The sequence below is a fragment of the Haematobia irritans genome, chromosome 2 (genome assembly GCF_050003625.1).
Source record: "Haematobia irritans isolate KBUSLIRL chromosome 2, ASM5000362v1, whole genome shotgun sequence".
In the NCBI taxonomy this organism is placed as follows: Eukaryota; Metazoa; Arthropoda; class Insecta; order Diptera; family Muscidae; genus Haematobia; species Haematobia irritans.
Genome location: NC_134398.1, coordinates 12,442,948 through 12,463,819, shown reverse-complemented (window position 1 = coordinate 12,463,819; position 20,872 = coordinate 12,442,948). Strand labels below are relative to the sequence as shown.

At 28.3% G+C, this 20,872-nt stretch overlaps 2 protein-coding genes across 3 annotated transcripts in view; one reads left to right on the top strand and one right to left on the bottom strand.

Moving 5' to 3' along the window:
- LOC142223481 (uncharacterized) overlaps positions 1 to 20,872 on the top strand; it is a 525,017-nt gene that overhangs the window by 140,858 nt on the left and 363,287 nt on the right. The gene's annotated exons all lie outside the window — the stretch shown is intronic.
- Positions 1 to 20,872, bottom strand: part of LOC142223482 (uncharacterized) — a 146,205-nt gene that overhangs the window by 49,063 nt on the left and 76,270 nt on the right. For both annotated transcript variants that reach the window (XM_075293367.1, XM_075293368.1), the window contains exon 9: positions 14,329 to 14,473. In XM_075293367.1, the coding sequence (XP_075149482.1) occupies positions 14,329 to 14,473 (145 nt within the window). The remainder of the gene's footprint in view (positions 1 to 14,328; positions 14,474 to 20,872) is intronic.

The following is a 20,872-nucleotide window of genomic DNA, read 5'->3' as shown; positions in this document are numbered from 1 at the left end:
CACAAAAATTGGTCCATATCAAGTTCATAATTGTATATAGCCCCCATATAAGCGACCCCCATATTTCAATTCTGGCTCTCTACGTATTGTCTAATACATACCACGTATGGACTAACTCACAATTTAGAAAACGATGTTAAGAAGTTTTAAGATACCACAACCCAAGTAATTCGATTGTCGATGACCGTCTTTCGTAGAAGTTTCTACGCAATCCATAGTGGAGGGTACATAAGATTCGGCCTGGCCGAACTTACGGCCGTATATACTTGTTTTTTTTTTTTTTTTTTTTTTTTTTTTGATAAAAACTTTACCATTTGTAATAAATTAGAAAATCTCTTAATTTTAATCCATTTCTATCTATTATTTTCGTTGTATATTTTTCCGTTAAACATTTTTGTTTTTGAAACAATTTGCACATTGTCCACCATAAATTTAAAAAGTTAACCCAATATATTTTGCCCCCCCCATAAAGAAAAGGCGATGAAAAGCCTTTGCCTATTGGGAATTCCAGGGCTAAAAGGGATTCCATGCTAATAACTCTCAGCCTTACTCTACATACAGCACCCCTCTCCCTCCCCTTAGAAAGCAATGAAATCAACGCAACAAAAAAAAAATTTGCGTAATAAATCTGTCACAACAACAGTTCACTTCCGTATTTTTTGGGGTTATTTATGCTTGGGAATATTTACAAAATATTGTTCTTCTTGTAGTCTACGCCCTTGGAATATGGAAGGTGGTTTTTTTAGTGTATATTAAAGGCTAAATATATAGCCTTCCCATGGTCAAATATATGACCCAAAAAAAATAGAGGTGGGGTATGCCATAAAAATAAATCCGATAACATTTTTCTGCAACTTCTGAAAACTGGTCATAATTTAAACCATAAAAGTCATTTAAAAGTAATTTGGCACACAATGTTTTTTTTTTCTATAAAGGGAAAATGTGTATTTTTGTTAAAAAGAAAAAAAGCAAATAAAATATATTAAGTATTTCTAAGTGATCATGTAATCTAACTTAACCATTGTTATTCAATAAATTTGTTTTTATTAAAAATTTGAATAACATAGGCCTCTATTTTAAGTTAAAGTGAAATCAATGTCAAATGGAATAAGAAATGCACAAATTAAATGAGGTCACCAATGGAATAAAAACCTCAAAGAATGGTCTTCACAAATTCGAACTTGGGCAATAGCAACTTAATAAGCTAGAATTATCTATTGTGAGCATATTCATGTAGTAGTAATTAGGGGATCTATTTGGCATTAATTGCAAAGAAATTTTCTCTTAATACACCCAAAGAAAAAATACTTTCCTCCGGTTTATTTGAAGCAAATAAACCCGAATTTGTGATAAGCTATTCTACTATTGCCTCTGATATTTTTTTATTTTCTTTAAAAGAATATTTTTTGCGTCAAAAGAAAACTATTCTTGTCTAAAATTTCGTTCATCAGAAAAGAAAACTCTTCTTTCTGTGTACGGCTAAATGCTTTAATTTTTTTAATTTGATTAGTATGTAGCGGAGAAATTTGCGTTTGTTTTTATATTAACACTGTTGTTGTTATTATTGCGTTAGTTTGGTGTGTTTTGTTGTGGCTTTGATGTTTGCTATACTACCATGGTGAAAAAGTGAGTTGTATTATGTGAGTATTGATGACAAGAGAGCGAGCAAGGGAGAGAGTGAGCTAAAGAAATGGAAATGTACTTTGACTAAACAAATGATAGGTGGCGATTGTATTTCTTGTTGTAACTCAGATTTTTATTTAAAACAAGTGAGTAAAGTAGAAAGCCGACTTTATTATACCCTATACCACCCCTTCTCAATTAGTAAACATAAGCATTAGTGGGGTATCATGGGTATAGGTTTTGGAGATAAACCGCATTTCCATATTTAAGAACATAAAGGGGTGAGCAGAGATGGTCTGTATCAAATTTTTTTAGGTTTGCGACTGTCGTAAAGTTGTAAACGTCGTAAACGTCACATACGCGTCGTAAATGTAGAAAAAGTAAAAAAAGTCGCAAACTGAAAATACTTTAGTCGCGTCAGCTAGGCAGCGAATGCGATGATATTCAAGACGATGGTATGTGCGACGAAGTTTCAATTCTTAGGAATATTCACAATTTTCGGTTTTAGTCCCCACATTTTCCCTATTGCCTTTTGCACGAGTACAGGGTAACCGTGGATTTTCTCGTCCTTTCTTAGCTTTCAAATTCAGTCTCCTGTCTAATATAACCCCAAGGTATTTTGCACACTCACCAATGGGAATTTCGATACCACCTAAGAAAATAGGCTTGACCATGGGAAAACTTTCACAAATTTCTGCAGAAACTCACAGCGAATGCTGTCAAACTAAATTAAAAAATGTTCAGGATTTCTTCTATTCAAAATTTGGTTTTCTACAGTAGGTTTACGACTTTTGCGACATACGTATTATACCGTCGCAAATGTATGTCGCAAAAGTCACAGTTTGTGACAGGCCAACCCTGGGGGTGAGTATTGATGACAAAAGAGCGAGCAAGGGAGAGAGTGAGCTAAAGAAATTGAAATGTACTTTGAATGAGCAAATGATAGGTGGCGAGTGTATTTCTTCTTGTAACTCAGATTTATATTTAAAAACAAGCGAGTAAAGTAGAAAGTCGGGCGGGGCCGACTATATCATACACTAACCACCCCTACTGAGTAAACATAAGCATTTGTGGGGTATCATTGGTATAGGTTTTGGAGATAAACCGCATTTCCATATTTAAGAACATAAAGGGGTACATGTTTATGATAGTCTTGCCACAATATGAGCAGAAATGTCTGATGTTACGACCTATAGTTGATTTTGTCACCTACAGAGTTAGTATGCCACTAATATTGAGTCCATTATTAAACAAGTATATACGGCTGTAAGTTCGGCCAGGCCGAATCTTATGTACCCTCCACCATGGATTGCGTAGAAACTTCTACGAAAGAGTGTCATTCACAATCGAATTACTTAGCTTGTGGTATCTTAAAACTTCTTAACATCGTTTTCTAAATTGTGATATACTAACATCACGTACCAAATTTCAACCGAATCGGATGAATTTTGCTCCTCCAAGGGGCTCCGGAGGTCAAATCTGGGGATCGGTTTATATGGGGGCTATATATAATTACGGACTGATATGAACCAATTCCTGCATGGTTGTTGAATACCATATACTAACATCACGTACCAAATTTCAACTGAATCAGATGAATTTTCGTCGTCCAAGAGGCTCCGGAGGTCAAATCTGGGGATCGGTTTATATGGGGCCTATATATAATTATGGACCGATTTCGACCAATTTTTGTTTGGTCATTAGAGACCATATACTAACACCACGTACCAAATTTCAACTGAATCAGATGAATTTTGCTCTTCCAAGAGACTCCGGAGGTCAAATCTGGGGATCGGTTTATATGGGGCCTATATATAATTATGGACCGATATGGACCAATTTTTGCATGGTCATTAGAGACCATATACTAACACCATGTACCAAATTTCAGCGGGATCGGATGAATTTTGCTTCTCTTAGAGGTCCGGTGGTCAAATTGTGGGATCGGTTTATATGGGGGCTATATATAATTATGGACCGATGTGGACCAATTTTTGCATAGCTGTTAGAGACCATTATCTACACCATGTACCAAATTTCAGCCGGATCGGATGAAATTTGCTTCTCTTAGAGGCTCCGCAAGCCAAATCGGGGGATCTATATAATTATGGACCGATTTGGACCAATTTTTGCATGTTTGTTAGAGATCATATGGTGACACCATGTACCAAATTTCAGCCGGATCGGATGAAATTTGCTTCTCTTAGAGTCCCCGCAAGCCAAAGTGGACCGATATGGCCCATTTGCAATACCATCCGACCTACATTAATAACAACTACTTGTGCCAAGTTTCAATTCGATAGCTTGTTTCGTTCGGAAGTTAGCGTGATTTCAACAAACGGACGGACGGACGGACGGACATGCTCAGATCGACTCAGAATTTCACCACGACCCAGAATATATATACTTTATGGGGTCTTAGAGCAATATTTCGATGTGTTACAAACGGAATGACAAAGTCAATATACCCCCATCCAATGGTTGAGGGTATAAAAAGAGGAAATCTCTCAATTAGTTGTGGGTAATAAATCCATAAGAGTAAGAGCATTATTGTCAAATTTAGGAAAATCGAGCGATGGATATATATGGGAGCTATATCCAAATCTGAATCAATTTCGATGAAATTTTGCACATTTGCAGTTAGCTCTATAGAAGTTTACATTTAGCCAACTTTGAGAACGATCGGTTGATAAATAAGGGTTGTACCGCCAAATTTGGCAAAATTGGGCGATACATATATATAGAGCTATATACAAATCTGAACCGATTTCGATGATGTTTAACACATATTATAAGTACTATAGAAGATTAGAGTTAGCCAATTTTGAGTAAGATCGCTTAAAAAATAAGGTTTTTATGGACAAATTTGGCAAAATCGGGCTATACATATATATGGGAGCTATATCTAAATCTGAACCGATTTCAATGAAACTTTTCAGACTTGAAGAATGATGAAAAATATTACTTTGTGCCAAATTTGATGACGATCGGTTAGTAAAAAAGTGCAATGTTACCCAATTTGTCGAAATCGGGTGATACATATATATGGGAGCTATATCTAAATTTGATCCGACTTCTTCCAAATTCAATAGCGTTCGTCCTTGTGCCCAAGAAATACCCTGTGCCAAATTTCATCAAAATCGGTTAATAATTGCGACCGGAATCCTGTGAACAACAAATACATGGACGGACACCAAGCGCTAGATCGACTCAGGAGGTGATTTTGAGTCGATCGGTATATATTTTAAAATCAATAATTCTTGGTAGGAACATTTTTTGCCAGATAAAATTTATTATACCCTGACCACTATGTGGTTTAGGGTATAAAAAATATTGTCTTTAGGTGCGTTTTACTAAAAGCTTCCAGTTTTAAATAAGCCTATCTAAAGTCGAACTTGGGCATTAGCAAGTTAATGTGCCGCAATTCTTTCGGTATATATTGTGAGCATATTCGAAGGTTAAATGAAAGTTATTTCGTATTAAATGAAAGCAAATTTCCTATAGATAGGACAAGATGCTTTAATTTTTCTAATTTTATTTAGATTTAGTGAAGAAATATTAATTTTTTAGAAATATTGTCGTTGTTGTTGTGTTAGTTTGGGTGGTAGTGTGTTTTGTTTTTGTGTTTGGCTTTTGTTATGCTGCCATGGTGGCAAAAAGGGAGTTGCATTAGGTGAGTATTGTGGACAAGAGAGAGAAACGAGAGGGAGAGATTGAGTTAAAGCAATGGGAATAACAGGAATGCTTTTTTTATGGGTAAGCAACAGGTGGTCGAATAGGGGAAAAATTATGGAAAAAAGCTTATTTATTTAGAACAAAAAAAAAAAATTGAAGCAGTAAATTTTGTATTAATTTGTATGTGGTTGCCAAAAAAATGGATAGGTTATAAATGATATATAAATAGGCAGAGACTTCGAGAAAAATATACTTTGTCCACATACACTCTAACGGAAATTCCATATTATCATCAAGGGAGTATTAAAGACAAGAGAGAGAGAGAGAGAGAGAGAGAGAGAGAGAAATAGTGCGAGAGAGAACTAATGCAATGTATAGGAATGTATTCTTTTTTAGCAAAAGAGTGATGTGGGAGAGTGTAAAGGGTGATACGGTCAAAATTTGGTCAATATAAACTTGACGTATTTCTTTCAATTTTGCATTTAAAAAACCTGAACACCCCTCATTTTGAAGGTGTGTGTGTGTGTAGAATGTTGCTCCTATTTTGATTTTGGAATTCACTCTTCAGTTGTCAAAATGCCGTCCAAGCAAGAAGAGCAGCGTATCAAAATTTTGCTCGCGCATCGCGAAAATCCAAGCTAGTCGCACGCAAAGCTGGCAAAATCGCTAAAAGTTGCCAAATCAACCGTTACAAACGTAATTAAAGTGTTTGGAGAACGTTTGTCGATAGCCAGGAAGTCTGGATCGGGGGGAAATCGAAAACCGGAAGACGCTGAGACGACAAGCCGCTGAGTTGCCGGTAGTTTCTAGCGAAACCCTAACCTCTCTCTCCGAGATGCCGCAAATAAGCTGGGTGTATCGTCTACAACCGTGCATCGAGCCAAAAAACGAGCCAGACTATCGACTTACAAGAAGATAGTGACTCCAAATCGCGATGATAAACAAAATACGACGGCCAAAGCGCGATCCCGGAGGCTGTACACGACGATGCTGACGATGTTTGACTGCGTGGTAATGGACGACGAAACCTACGTCAAAGCCGACTACAAGCAGCTTCCGGGACAGGAGTTTTATACGGCAAAAGGAAGGGGAAAGGTAGCAGATATTTTCAAGCACACAAAACTGTCAAAGTTCGCAAAGAAATATCTGGTTTGGCAAGCCATCTGTACCTGTGGCTTGAAAAGCAGCATTTTCATAGCTTCCGGGACTGTCAACCAAGAAATTTACGTGAAAGAGTGTTTGAATAAACGTCTGCTGCCTTTCCTGAAGAAACACGGCTGTTCTGTACTCTTTTGGCCGGATTTGGCATCTTGCCATTACGGTAAAAAGGCCATGGAGTGGTACGCCGCCAACAACGTGCAGGTGGTTCCCAAGGACAAGAACCCTCCCAACTCGCCAGAGCTCCGCCCAATTGAGAAATACTGGGCTATTGTCAAGCGGAACCTAAAGAAGATCAAAAAAACTGCTGAGGACGAGCAGCAGTTCAAGGCAAACTGGCTTTCTGCGGCGAAGAAGGTGGACAAGGTGGCTGTACAAAATCTGATGGCAGGTGTCAAGCGTGAGGCCCGGCAATTCGGATTTGGAAAAGCGAAAGCCTAACTGAATATTTTTCATGAATTTTATTCTAATTGAACTTGAAAAAGAAATTTAATTTGATTTTTTAAATAAACGATTTCACCGATTTACACGCGTTTTCCCTTGACCAAATTTTGACCGTATCACCCTTTAGGTGTTAAAGACGATCGGGTGGGCGAGTATTTTTTTCTGAATCTCTTTTTGTGGCTTTACTAAGGAAAGTAAAGCATATTTATTACAAGAAAAAAATTGTAAAACTCCAAAATTTGGAGACAATTTTTCTGAACATTTTTATTTCTATAGAAAATTTTGTCAAAATTTAATTCTATAGAAAATTTTGTCAAAATTTTATTTCTATAGAAAATGTTTTCAAAATTTTACTTCTATAAAAAATTTTGTCAAAATTTTATTTCTATAAAAAAATATTTAGTCAAAATTTTATTTCTATAGAATATTTAGCCAAAATTTTATTTCTATAAAAAATTTTGTCAAAATTTCATTTCTATAAAGAGTTTCGTCAAAATTTTATTTCTATAAAAAATTTTGTCAAAATTTTATTTCTATAAAAAAATTTTGTAAAATTTTTTTTCTATGGAAAATTTTCCCAAAATTTTATTTTTAAAGAAAATTTTTTCAAAATTTTATTTTTATAGAAAATTTTGTCAAAATTTTACTTCTATAGCAAAATTTCGGATAATTTTATATCTATAGAAAATTTTATCAAAATTTTATTTTTATATAAAATTTTGTCAAAATTTTATTTCTATAGAAAATTTTGTCAAAATGTAATTCTATAGAAAATTTTGTCAAAATTTTATTTCTATAGAAAATATTTTCAAAATTTTACTTCTATAAAAAATTTTGTTAAAATTTTATTTCTATAAAAAAATATTTTGTCAAAATTTTATTTCTATAAAAAATTTTGTCAAAATTTTATTTCTATAAAAAAATTTTGTCAAAATTTTATTTCTATAAAAAATTTTGTCAAATTTTTTTTATGGGAAATTTTCCAAAATTTAATTTTTTATAGAAAATTTTGTCCCTTTTTTTATAAAATTTTGACAAATTTTATTCCTATTTGCCTAATTCTAATTTTGCCAAATTTTATTTCTATAGTAATATTTTTCTAAATCTGATTTTACCCCCTCCCGTTTTCTATTGAGAATCTCAGAGAGATTGCTAACGTGGCATGTTTTCTCTTATTTTTTGATTGTGTGCGGAGTTTTTGTGTGTATGCGTGTCATGTTTGTTGGAACTTTTGGCTTTTGTGGTGTGATTTATTATACAAAGTTCCGGAAGGGGAACACTTACAGTAACTTAGCTGGATACCAATTTTTTGTTTGGTTATTCACATTTTTATGTTTTTTTTTGCAAGATACGAAAATAACATTGCCTATGGTTGACGGTCATGTTTTTGTTGTGGTTGGACCCCTTGTTCATCATCCGCTTTTTATATAACTCAGCAGAAAGATAGAAGCAGGACAACAAATGTTTTGTTGTTTTTATCAGCCTCTGCCAAACGTCCACCACCGCTACCCTACCAAACAAGCAGACGACCAAGTGGTAGCCATGATTAAGTGATTTTAACGCCATTGTTGCCAAGAACTTTTCTTGTCCTAGTCTCTTCTGGCCAAGTTGTAGTAATGAAGCGCGACACTTTGTGGTTACTATGGCCAAGGCAAAATTATGGTCGCTAGCCCCACAACATCCATCAATTCATTCATCAGAAAGGAAAAGCAACACCAAATAATTTGAATGAATGAGGGAATGTGACTGTGATCACTAGGTCACAGACTTCTCAAGAAAAGTCCATCTAATAATATACTCTAAGCCAGAGGCCTGTTACATATTTCCAGGGCACGTGGTATCACTCGAGTGTAAAGCCATGAGGGCAATCACAAGCTTAGGCGGCAGTAAAATCTAACCATAAGTCATGTTGTTTTTGTCGTCTTCTTGGGATGAATGTGAAATTTGTTTTCGTTCTTAGTTTTTTTTTTCTCCATAGGTTTGCAATAATTCTTTTTATCTCCATTTCACGCTAAGAGGATTACTTTAACTCCTTAATTTAATTTATTAATTTGTATTTATCTAAATAAGATAAACTTTTCTTTAATTTAAAATAAACAAGCTTAATGACAATTTAATTCACTAATTAAGTTGAATAAAAACGTACTTAGTTTAATTGAATTTCAAAAGAAATAAAATTTTGTCAAAATTTTACTTTTATAGAAAATTTTATCAAAATTTAATTTCGGTAGAAAATTTTGTAAACATTTTATTTCAGTAGAAAATTTTATCAGCCTTTTATTTCAGTAGAAAATTTTGTAAAATTTTTTTTTCAGTAGAAAATTTTGTCAACATTTTATTTATATAGAAAATTTTGTAAAAATTTTATTTCGGTAGAAAATTTTGTAAAAATTTTATTTGGTAGAAAATTTTGTCAAATTTTATTTCTATAGAAATAAATATTTTTTATTATAACATAAAAAAGGTCGAAGAATTTGTCAAATTTTATTTCTATAGAAAATGTTGTCAAAATTTAATTTCTATATAAAATTTTATCAAAATTCTGTCTCTATAGAAAATGTTGCTAAAATTTTATTTTTATAGAAAATTTCGTTAAATTTTATTTCTACAGAAAATTTTGCCAAATTTTATTTCTATAGAAAATTTTCTCAAATGTTATTTCTATAGAAAATTTTCACAAAATTTTATTTCTATAAAAAATTTTTTGTCAAATGTTATTTCTATAGAAAAAATTAAAAAAATTTTATTTCTATAAAAATTTTTTTCAAAATTTTATTTCTATAAAAAATTTTGTAGAAATTGTATTTCTAAAGAAAATTTTGTTTCAATAGCAAAATATATAATTTTTTTTTCTCAAAATTTGATATCTATACAAAATTTTGTCAAAAATTATTTATATAGAAAAATTTCACAAAATTTTATTTCTATAGAAAATTGTCACAAAATTTTATTTCTAGAGAAAATTTTCACAAAATTTTATTTCTATAGAAAATTTTCACAAAATTTTATTTCTATAAAAAATTTTGTCAACATTTCTTTTCTATACAAAATTTTTTCAAAAATTTTATTTCTATAGAAAATTTTGTAAAATTTTATTTCTATAGAATATGTTGTAAAAATTCAATTTTTATAGAAAATTTTATTTCTATAGAAAATGTTGTCAACATTTAATTTCTATATAAAATTTTACAAAATTCTGTTTCTATAGAAAATGTTGCTAAATTTTTTTTTTTATAGAAAATTTCGTTAAATTTTATTTCTATAATAAATTTTATTATTATTTATATAATTTTATTTCTATAGAAAATTTCGTTAAATTCAATTGCTACAGAAAATTTTGCCAAATTTTATTTCTATACAAACTCTCCTCAAATGTTATTTCTATAGAAAATTTTCACAAAATTTTATTTCTAGAAAATTTTTTGTCAAAATTGTATTTCTATAGAAACGTATTTTAGTTTAATTGAATTTAACAAAATAAAATTTTGTCAAAATTTTACTTTTTTAGAAAATTTTGTAAAAATTTTATTTCGGTAGAAAATTTTATCAACATTTTATTTCAGTAGAAACAAGACATTTTACTTATATAGAAAATCTTGTCAACATTTTATTTCTATAGAAACGTATTTTAGTTTAGTTGAATTTAAAAAATAAAATGTTGTCAAAATTTTACTTTTATAGGAAATTTTATCAAAATTTTATTTCGGTAGAAAATTTTGTAAATATTTTATTTCGGTAGAAAATTTTACAAAATTTTATTTCAATAGAAAATTTTGTCAACATTTTATTTATATAGAAAATTTTATCAAAAATTTATTTCTATAGAAAATTTTTTCAAAATTTTGTTTCAATAGCAAATAATGTATTTTTTTTTTCTCAAAATTTTATATCTATAGAAAATTTTGTCAAAAATTTGTTTATATAGAAAATGTTCACAAAATTTTATTTCTATAGAAATTGTCACAAAATTATATTTCTATAGAAAATTTTCACAAAATTTTATTTCTATAGAAAATTGTCACAAAATTTTATTTCTATAGAAAATTTTGTCAAAAATTTATTTCTATAGAAAATTTTCACAAAATTTTATTTCTGCAAAAAAATTTATCAACATTTCATTTCTAAAGAAAATTTTCACAAAATTTTATTTCTATAAAAAAATTTTGTCAACATTTCATTTCTAAGAAAATTTTGTCAAAATTTTATTTCTATAGAAAATTTTGTCAAATTTTATTTCTATAGAAAATGTTGTCAAAATTCAATTTCAATTCAATACCATCAGTGATTTATAGGGTTACTGGGGAATGTAAAAAACTAGGTCTATTTTCAGTACTACCCAAAACTAACCGTCTGAAACGCTTCCCTCCATGGTTTCTAATATCAGGATGCGTAGATTTGACCCTTAGTAGATATAACAAACTTCAACATAATCCAATTTTATTTGAAACTTTACATAAGAAAAGCCAAGAGGATATGCCTAGCCACGAATTTCTTTACACAGATGCTTCGAAATCACAGGATTGTGTGTCATACAGCGTAGTAGGGAACCAAAGTATTTTGAAAACATCAATTCTTCCTAACCACACTTCAACATTTACCGCTGAATTAATAGCAATATTCGAAGCAATTAAGATAGTCTCCACCAAGAGAGGGAAATTTGCAATTTGTTCTGATTCACTGTCCGCCCTTAAAAGGATCATGAATATTACTGCGAACGACTTCTACACTGATTACATAAGAAGTAAATTGATTATTTGGACCCCTGGTCACTGCAATATAACAGGTAATGAATTCGCAGATAATGTAGCAAAGCAGGGCTTAAAAGCTCCTTTGATAGGAACAGAGAATTTTAATTTAAGAGATTCATACAGGTTCGTATTTAAAAGCCAATGATATCCCCTTTTTACATCCGAGTCCGTGGTATAGAACCATAAATCCTAGCAGAATTTCAATCAAGGATTATCTAAACTCTGACCTATCAAAACTTTCAAGATTAGACCTAATAAAGATTTTTAGATTAAGATTAGGCCATACTTTACTTTCACACGGTCACCTCATCAATGCCCCCAACCTCCCAAGTTGTAATTGTAATGTGCCTAATAGAACACTTGATCATATTATGCGTGAATGCAATGACACGCGAACCATACAACATAATGCATTTAAAGGGGAAAACCCTATTTAATTTATATCCAATCCTACTACACATAACGTATCCATTTTATTAAAATTTTTAAAAGAATCAAACCTGTATAGATACATCTAAGACATAACCAAAAACTAAAATCTAACTTACCAACTATGTAACTAACTATATGTTAAGCTTAAGGCCTATGTAGCTATAGCTAACATTAATTAACTAATAATTTCATATTATTTGTTAATAAAGTTAATAAAAAAAAATTCAATTTTTATAGAAAAATTTGTCAAAGTTTATTTCTATAGAAAATGTTGTCACAATTCAATTTCTATATATTATATTTTCTCAAAATTATTTTTATAGAAAATTTCGCTATTTTTTATTTCTATAGAAAATTTCGTTATATTTTATTTCTATAAAAATTTTCGTTAAATTTTATTCCTATAGAAAATTTTGCCAAATTTTATTTCTATAGAAAATTTTGTAAAATTGTTTTTTTCTATATAAAATTTGAATTCTATTGAAAATTTTGTCAACATTTTATTTCTAAAGAGAATTTTTGATTCAATTTAAAAAAATTAAATTAAATTATTTTAAAAACATTTTTCATTGTTTTGACCAATTCTTTGTTTTTTTTTTAATAACCAAATTAATTTAGGTCATAAATTTGTCCCTAATTATGCATTAAACTCTTCATAATTTTGCTTATTTGAAATTAAAACAATTAACTCTTTTAATACATTTATTATAACTCTCTATTTTTGTATAATTAATTTAAAATAAATCCCAATAGTTAATTTTTTATTTAAGTTTTTGTAATTATTTTTGATTTAAATTTATTTGGTTTAAATTATTTAAACTATATTTTTATTATATTATTTAAATTTATTTAATGTTGACCATTTCAAATTGACCAAAAATTAAATTAACCAAATTAATTTGAGTTCATTAAAAAATTTTTTTTGATTAACCCTAAATACTAAACCGGGCCTGTGAGGCGACTCACATGGAAAAATATGGAAAAAAAATATCTTTTTGTTTGTAATTTTTTTTATTGAAATATTTGAAAAATATAGTGAATTCTCTTTTATTTTCTTGTTAAATAAAATTATTCTTCAAGAAAACTTGATTTTTTTAAATTAATTTATAAATGGAAATTTTGTATTTGTGGCAAAAGTTGTCTTATAGGCAAGGTATTAAAGTATAAAAAGGAGGTTTAGTGGTTCTAAGGTTAATATATGTATTAAATTTTCCATAATTTTGTATATTTCAAAATAAAAAAAAAATATTTTTGTAATTCAGTAATGTAAAAACCCAATTTACCCAACCCAATTATTTAAATATATTTTTTAGATTATTTTTCCTTAATTGAAATTTTTTCGTTTATTATTATTTTGTATTAATCAAAATATATTTTAATTTTATTCAAATCAATTTAATTATCTATGAATTATAATTATTTAAATTCGGTAATACGTAATTTCATTTATAATTTCTCTCTTGTTTGTTACAACATAACAAAAGAACCTGCAATTTCTCTCGCCACTCTCACATCTTGCTCTAAATAGTTCTCTTAAATTCTCTTGTACTATACAAGCTCATTTATACTGGGTTATCTCATCGCTACAACTATTTTGAAACACTCGCTCATACTCATACATCACATGCTAGAATATTTACCCACCAATTGATCATCATTCTTCAATGGGGCTTAAATTGTCCTTGTGACAGCAAATATGAGACAGCTTCTTTGGCTGCCACACTAACACAGCCTACAGGGCGCTACTGGTTCTTACAGCTACAGTACTGAGACAAAGATTAGAATAGGGATGTTGCTGGCTCAAACCACCAGAGATCCCAGCCATTGTAGTAGTTGTAGTGTAGGGAGAAAACTACTGGTATTATACAGCCATTGATCATTTAGGATAATTAATATTCTAACCTTTATTAAAATTCTAGCCACACAATATATTTCTATTTCTTGGCAGATCAATTCTGTTTTGGGCTTTCAATCTCTTTGGCTGTTACGTTCTCTTTTTTTTAATATTTGCTGATTTCTTGGTGTAATATATAAGAAATTGTCAGTAAATGAAATATTTTGAATACAATATTTTTTTCTCTAATTCTCTAAGACATTCCCATGCCCTTTGAATCCTGGCTATGTAATTATAACTTTATAGTTGTTTTTTTCTAATAATTTAATGTTGATTAACTTAATTTATAATTTAATATAAAAAAATCTAATTCTTAAAGCGGAACATATATATAATTTCCAATTAAATACTTACACAATTCACTACTGGCGGTAAAAGTGAGGCTGAAATAGCCACACCAATCAAAGGACCAGCAGAACCTTGTAACAAGGCAACAGCAACACCAGTCCCTGAGGTCAATGCCCACAGAACACCCATCCAAAGGGAACGCACATTACCCCTTGAAATTTGTTCGGAAAAAAACAAAACAAATACCAAAAGAAACATCGCGTAGGGCAGAGACAATCAAACAACACAGCCATGAAGGCAGCACCATCCGAAACATATCAGCCATCCGTCCGTCGGGCAATATGGAAAAGAAAATAAGTTGGAAGCAATAAATTAAATTAAAAAACTGTCCCAAAATGGAATTGTGTTAACATGGTCTTAATAAAAATTAACATTCAGACAAAGACCAAGAAACGATGGCAAACGAACACAGTGAAATACACATAATTGTAAAACGAAACATTTTCAATCACCAGAAAATATTTTGTACTCTGAAGCATATGTGTATGCCTTCGCGTTGTGTCCTTGCTCCCAAGGCAATAAGAAAGCATCCTCGAAGTAGGGGAAAGAGAAAGAGAAATTATATTTTCCTTGAAAACATGTGTCTGACAGAAAATGATAAATAATTTCCACTTCCACTACCTTCTTCACTTTATGTCAGCTCCAAATGAAAAATAAAAACAAGGCATTGAAATATATTTCTTCATATTTATTTTTAAGTAGAAGAAATGTTTTTATGCGTATGATGAATATGTATTTATGTGTTTATTAGGATGAACGGCATTTCCGAATTCCTCATATTAGCTAAGGTCAATTTTTATACAAACGATCCCCAGCTTAAATAGTTTTCCAAAAATTAAGGAAAAAATAGCAACTGGTGTCATTAGCATTCTGCAGCTGATGCTGCAGAAATTAACAGTGCTGTAAATTTTAACGCCAAGTTGGATAATAAATTACTTTCTGATATCACATTTATTATCGACGATATAATTTGAAATTTTTTTCAGTCTAAGATTTAATTCGTGTTCTTCTTTATACAAGAGAATAATGCATAAAAGAACAAAGAAGATTACTCATGAGAGAGTGAGTACTCATATTGTTTTGAGTATGGGAGAGCTAAAATTCATATACTCAACACACCATCATCATTGATTGCAAATTCACTCTCTCTCCCACTCTCTTGCATATATATGCTAAAGAGAAGTAATGCCAATATACTCTGTTAGTTGTTCAAAATCTATACCATGTACCACACTGATATTGACAGAAATACGCATTACCGAGAAAACACAGGCTAGGGATTTGTTAGTATATACAGGGTGGCTTATATGTAATGCACCAAAGTAAAGAGCTTTTTTGGCGTTGTATTTTAAATTTTATTGGTTAAAAGTAAAAAATGTCAAAAATAGTATCAAATTTTAGAATCCTCTTAGATTTGTTCGAATTGAATATCTTTTGTCAAGAACTAAAGCATTCAAACGGCCGACAAAGCCAACACAAAATGCCGTATTTTGGCCATTCCCGGCAAAACGGCGTCTAGAGCTGACAGACACTTTAGTGATAACCTTACTCTCCAATATTACCCAGGTGCAAAAGTCCAATGCAATAAGATCCGAAGATTTTAGGGGCCACTGTGCGGTATAAATACAGCGAGTAATTTAGGTTATTCTTGGTGACCGTATGCAAACCACTCGTGCCAAAAATAATGTACCAAAATTTGAAGAAAATTTTACCACAAAATTTTATTTATTTTATTTCCATTTATTTAAGCAATTTAAAGCCTTTACAGGGCCAATTTAACGAATTACAATGTACTACTCAAAAAATTTTTGTCGAAATTTTATTTCTATAGGAAATTTTGTCAATATTTTTTGTTTTTTTTTTTTTCAATTTTATTTCCATTGAAAATTTTCACAAAATTTTATTTCCATAGAAAATTTTCATAAAATTTTATTTCTATAGAAAATTTTCACCAAATTTTACTTCCAAAGAAAATTTTATAAAAATTTTATTTTTATAGAAATTTTTGTCAAAATTTTAATTTTTTTCCAAAATTTTTTGAAAATTTTATTTCTATAGAAAATTTTGCTAAAATTTTATTTCTAACGAAAATTTTATTTATTTTATTTCCATTTATTTAAGCAATTCAAAGTCTTTACAGGGCCAATTTAACGAATAATTACAATGTAGTGCTCTAAAAAAATTTTGTCGAAATTTTATTTCTATAGGAAATTTTGTCATTTTTTTTGTTTTTTTCAATTTTATTTCCATTGAAAATTTTCACAAAATTTTATTTCCATAGAAAATTTTCATAAAATTTTATTTCTATAAAAAATTTTTAACAAATTTTACTTCTAAAGAAAATTTTATCAAAATTTTACATCCAAATTTTATTTTTATAGAAAATTTTGTCAAAATTTTATTTCTATACAAAATTTTTTGAGAATTTTATTTCTATAAAAAATTTTGCCAAAATTTTATTTCTATAGAATTTTTGTTACTAAATTTTATTTCTACAGAAAAGTTTCTCAAGATCTTATTTCTGCAGAAATAAGATCAAAATTTTATTTTTAAAGAAATTTTTCTAAAAATTTTATTTCTATAGAAAATGCTGTCAAAATTTCACTCCTATAGCAAATTTTCGGATAATTTTATATCTATAGAACATTTTCTCCAAATTTTATTTATATAGAACATTTTCTGAAAATTTTATTTCCATAGAAAATTTTCTAAAAATTTTATTTCTAGAAAATTTTGTCATAATTTTATTTCCATAGAAAAATTTTTTCAAAATTTTACTTGCATGGAAAATTTTCTAAAATTTTTATTTCTGTAGAAGGTGTTGTCGAAACTTTATTCTTATAGGAACTTTTCTCAACATTTTATTTATATAAAAAATTTTGTCAAAATTTTATTTCCATAGAAAATTTTCTCAAAATTTTATTTCTATAGAAAATGCTGTCAAAATTTTATTTTTATAGCAAGTTTTCACAAAATTTGATTATCGAAAATTTTTTCAAAACTTTATTTCTATAGCAAGTTTTCACAAAATTTTATTTCTGGAGAAAATTTTGTTTCTATAGAAAATTTTATTTCTATAGAAAATTTTCTCAAAATGTTATTTATATAGAAAAAGTTGTAAAATTTTTTTCTAGAAAAATTTTTGTCAAAATTTTGTTTCTATAGAAAATGTTGTCAAAATTTTACTTCTATAGAAAAATTTCGGATAATTTTATATCTATAGAAAATTTTGTCATAATTTTATTTCCATAGAAAAATTTTATCAAAATTTTATTTGCATAGAAAATTTTCTAAAAATTTTATTTCTGTAGAAGGTGTTGTCGAAATTTTATTCTTATAGAAACTTTTCTCAACATTTTATTTATATAAAAAATTTTGTCAAAATTTTATTTCCATAGAAAATTTTCTCAAAATTTTATTTCTATAGAAAATGTTGCCGAAATTTTATTTTTATAGCAAGTTTTCACAAAATTTTATTATCGAAAATTTTCTCTAAACTTAATTTCTAAAGAAAATTTTCTGCAAATTTTATTTCTATAGCAAGTTTTCACAAAATTTTATTTCTGGAGAAAATTTTATTTCTATAGAAAATTTTATTTCTATAGAAAATTTTATTTCTATAGAAAATTTTCTCAAAATATTATTTTATTTAAGTTGCAAAAATTTTTTTCTACGAAATTTTTGTCAAAATTTTGTTTCTATAGGACATTTTCTCAATATTTTATTTCTATAAGAAATTTTCTCAAAATTTTATTTCTATAGAAAATATTGCTTAGATTTTATGTCTATAGAAAACTTTGTCAAAATGTTATTTCTGTAGAAAAATTTGGCCAAATTTTTTATTTCTATCGAAAATTTTGGTAAATTTTTTTATTTCTATTAAGAATTTCGGCAAAATTTTTTATTTCTATCGAAAATTTTTTCAAAATTTTATTTCTATAGAAATTTTGTCAAATATTTTATTTCTATAGAAAATTTTGTCAAAAATGTATTTCTATAGAAAATTTTTCTTAGATTTTATTTCTATATCAAATGTTTCTTATATTTTATTTCTATAGAAAATTTTGTCAACATTTTATTACTATAGAATATTTTCACAAAATTTTATTTCCAAAGAAAATTTTCTCAAAATTTAATTTCTTTAGAAAATTTTGTCAAAGTTTTATTTCTATAGAAAATTAAAATACCTCTTAGTTAGGGAGGAATGTTTCGGAAAAAAACTACAATTTTTTATAGAATTCTACCAAGTGCGACAACCGTGATGCTAAGTCGTATAGAAAGGTTTGTCAAAATTTTATTTCTAAAGAAAATTTTCTGAAAATTTTATTTCAAATTCAAATTTTTCTTTCTAAAGAAAGTTTTCTCAAAATTTAATTTCTATAGAAAATTTTTACAAAATTTTATTTCTGGAGAAAATTTTATCAAAATTTTATTTCTAGAGAAAATTTTCACAAAATTTTATTTCTAGAGAAAATTTTCTCAAAATTTTATTTCTATAGAACATTTTCTCAAAATTTTATTTTTATAGAAAAATTTGTAAACATTTTTTGTCTACAGAAAATTTTGTCAAAATTTTATTTCTTTAGGACATTTTCTCAACATTTTATTTCTATAAAAAATGTTCTCAAAATTTTATTTCTATAGAAAATTTTTTCAAAATTTTATTTCCATAGAAAAATTTTGTCTAAATGTTATTTCCATAGAAAATTTTCTCAAAATTTTATTTCTATAGAAAAATTTTGTTTCTATAGAAACTTTTCTCAACATTTTTATTTCTATAAAAAATTTTGTCAAAATTGTATTTCCATAGAAATGTTGCCGAAATTTTATTTTTGTAGAAATTTTGTCAAAATTTTATTTTTATAGAAAATTTTCTTAAAATTTTATTATCGAAAATTTTCTCAAAATTTTATTTCTAAAGAAAATTTTCTGAAAACTTTAGTTCTATAGCAAGTTTTCACAAAATTTAATTTCTAGAGAAAATTTTTTTCTATAGAAAATTTTTTCAAAATTTTATTTATATAGGAAATTTTCTCAAAATTTTATTTATATAGAAAATTTTGTAAAAATTTTTTTTCTTCACAAAATTTTGTCAAAATTTTATTTCTGTAGGACATTTTCTCAATATTTTATTTCTATTGAAAATTTTCTCATAATTTTATTCCTGTAGAAAATGTTGCTTAGATTTTAGATTTTTCAAAATTGTAGTTCTGTAGAAAATTTTGGCAAAATTTTTTATTTCTATCGAAAATTTTCCCAAATTTTTATTTCTATAGAAAATTTTGTCAACAATTTATTTCTATAGAAAATTTTCTCAAAATTTTATTTCTATAGAAAATGTTGCTTAGACTTTATTTTTATAAAAAATTTTGTCAAAATTTAATTTCTATGGAAAATTTTGTCAAAATTTTATTTCTTTAGAATATTTTCACAAAATTTTATTTCCATAGAAAATGTTCTCAAAATTTTATTTCTTTAGAAAATTTTGTCAAAAATTTATTTCTATAGAAAATTTAAATACATCTTAGTTAGAGAGGGATGTTTTGCGATAAAAGCTACACTTTTTTATAGAATTTTACCAAGTGTCACAATCGTGGTGCTAAGTCGTTTAGAATGTCTCTCACTATATATTTAAAAAAAAAAAATTATTCCATTGATACCCCCTAATATCTTCAAAAAAACATCTGAGTGATAATTTTCTTTTACATATACATCTGTATGCTACTGTCTGGTTATTTGTACTCTGCCACATTCACATACATATGCCAGTAGTGACTACCATAATAACACGTGATAAAGAAAATTTGAAAAATGTTAACATAAACACAATTTTCACATAATTCCTCAAAATACCGGATACAGATTTCGTATCAAGTCAAAGGAGCAGAAATATTTCCGTATTAGTCTTGTGCGTTATTTCCGTTTTGCTTTTCTGGTTAGGAGATTTTCATATAATATGAAATAGAGAGTGAGAGAGAGGGAGGGAGAAAGAGAGCTAGAGCCAGGAATGGGAGCTTACTATCATAGTTTTTGTGCAGGAAAAGTATTTGATATTTAGTGTTCCTTTTAGTGGGACAAATTTATTACGTCTTTTACCTTTTTTGGGAGGTTTATTTTATGGACAAATTTGTTTTGACTAAAATATTTACAATACATTAAAATATAATGAAATCTTTTCCAATTAATTAAATTTTCCATAATTATAAATTTAAAGTTTGTATGATTACAAAGACTGCCAATTTAATGCCAAATCACCATGTGATTTTTTTTTTTTTTAATTTTTATTGAATTATTTTTTATAATTAGGCTGAATTTATCTCAGTCTATGAGAAAACTCATGCTACAATAGTTCGGTGTTCCAATGCGATGGATATCTCTCATCTATATACCTCTCTTACTCTTCCTAATTTCATTACGTAAAGGTTGTATGCAAAGCTGGTGCTGTGGTTATTTAATTTCTTTATCATCAAAATTTTTAAATCATTTTTTTTTCGAATCCCCATCAGGTGTCACAAATCAAGCTTGTAAACCTCTTATCATCAACCACCAG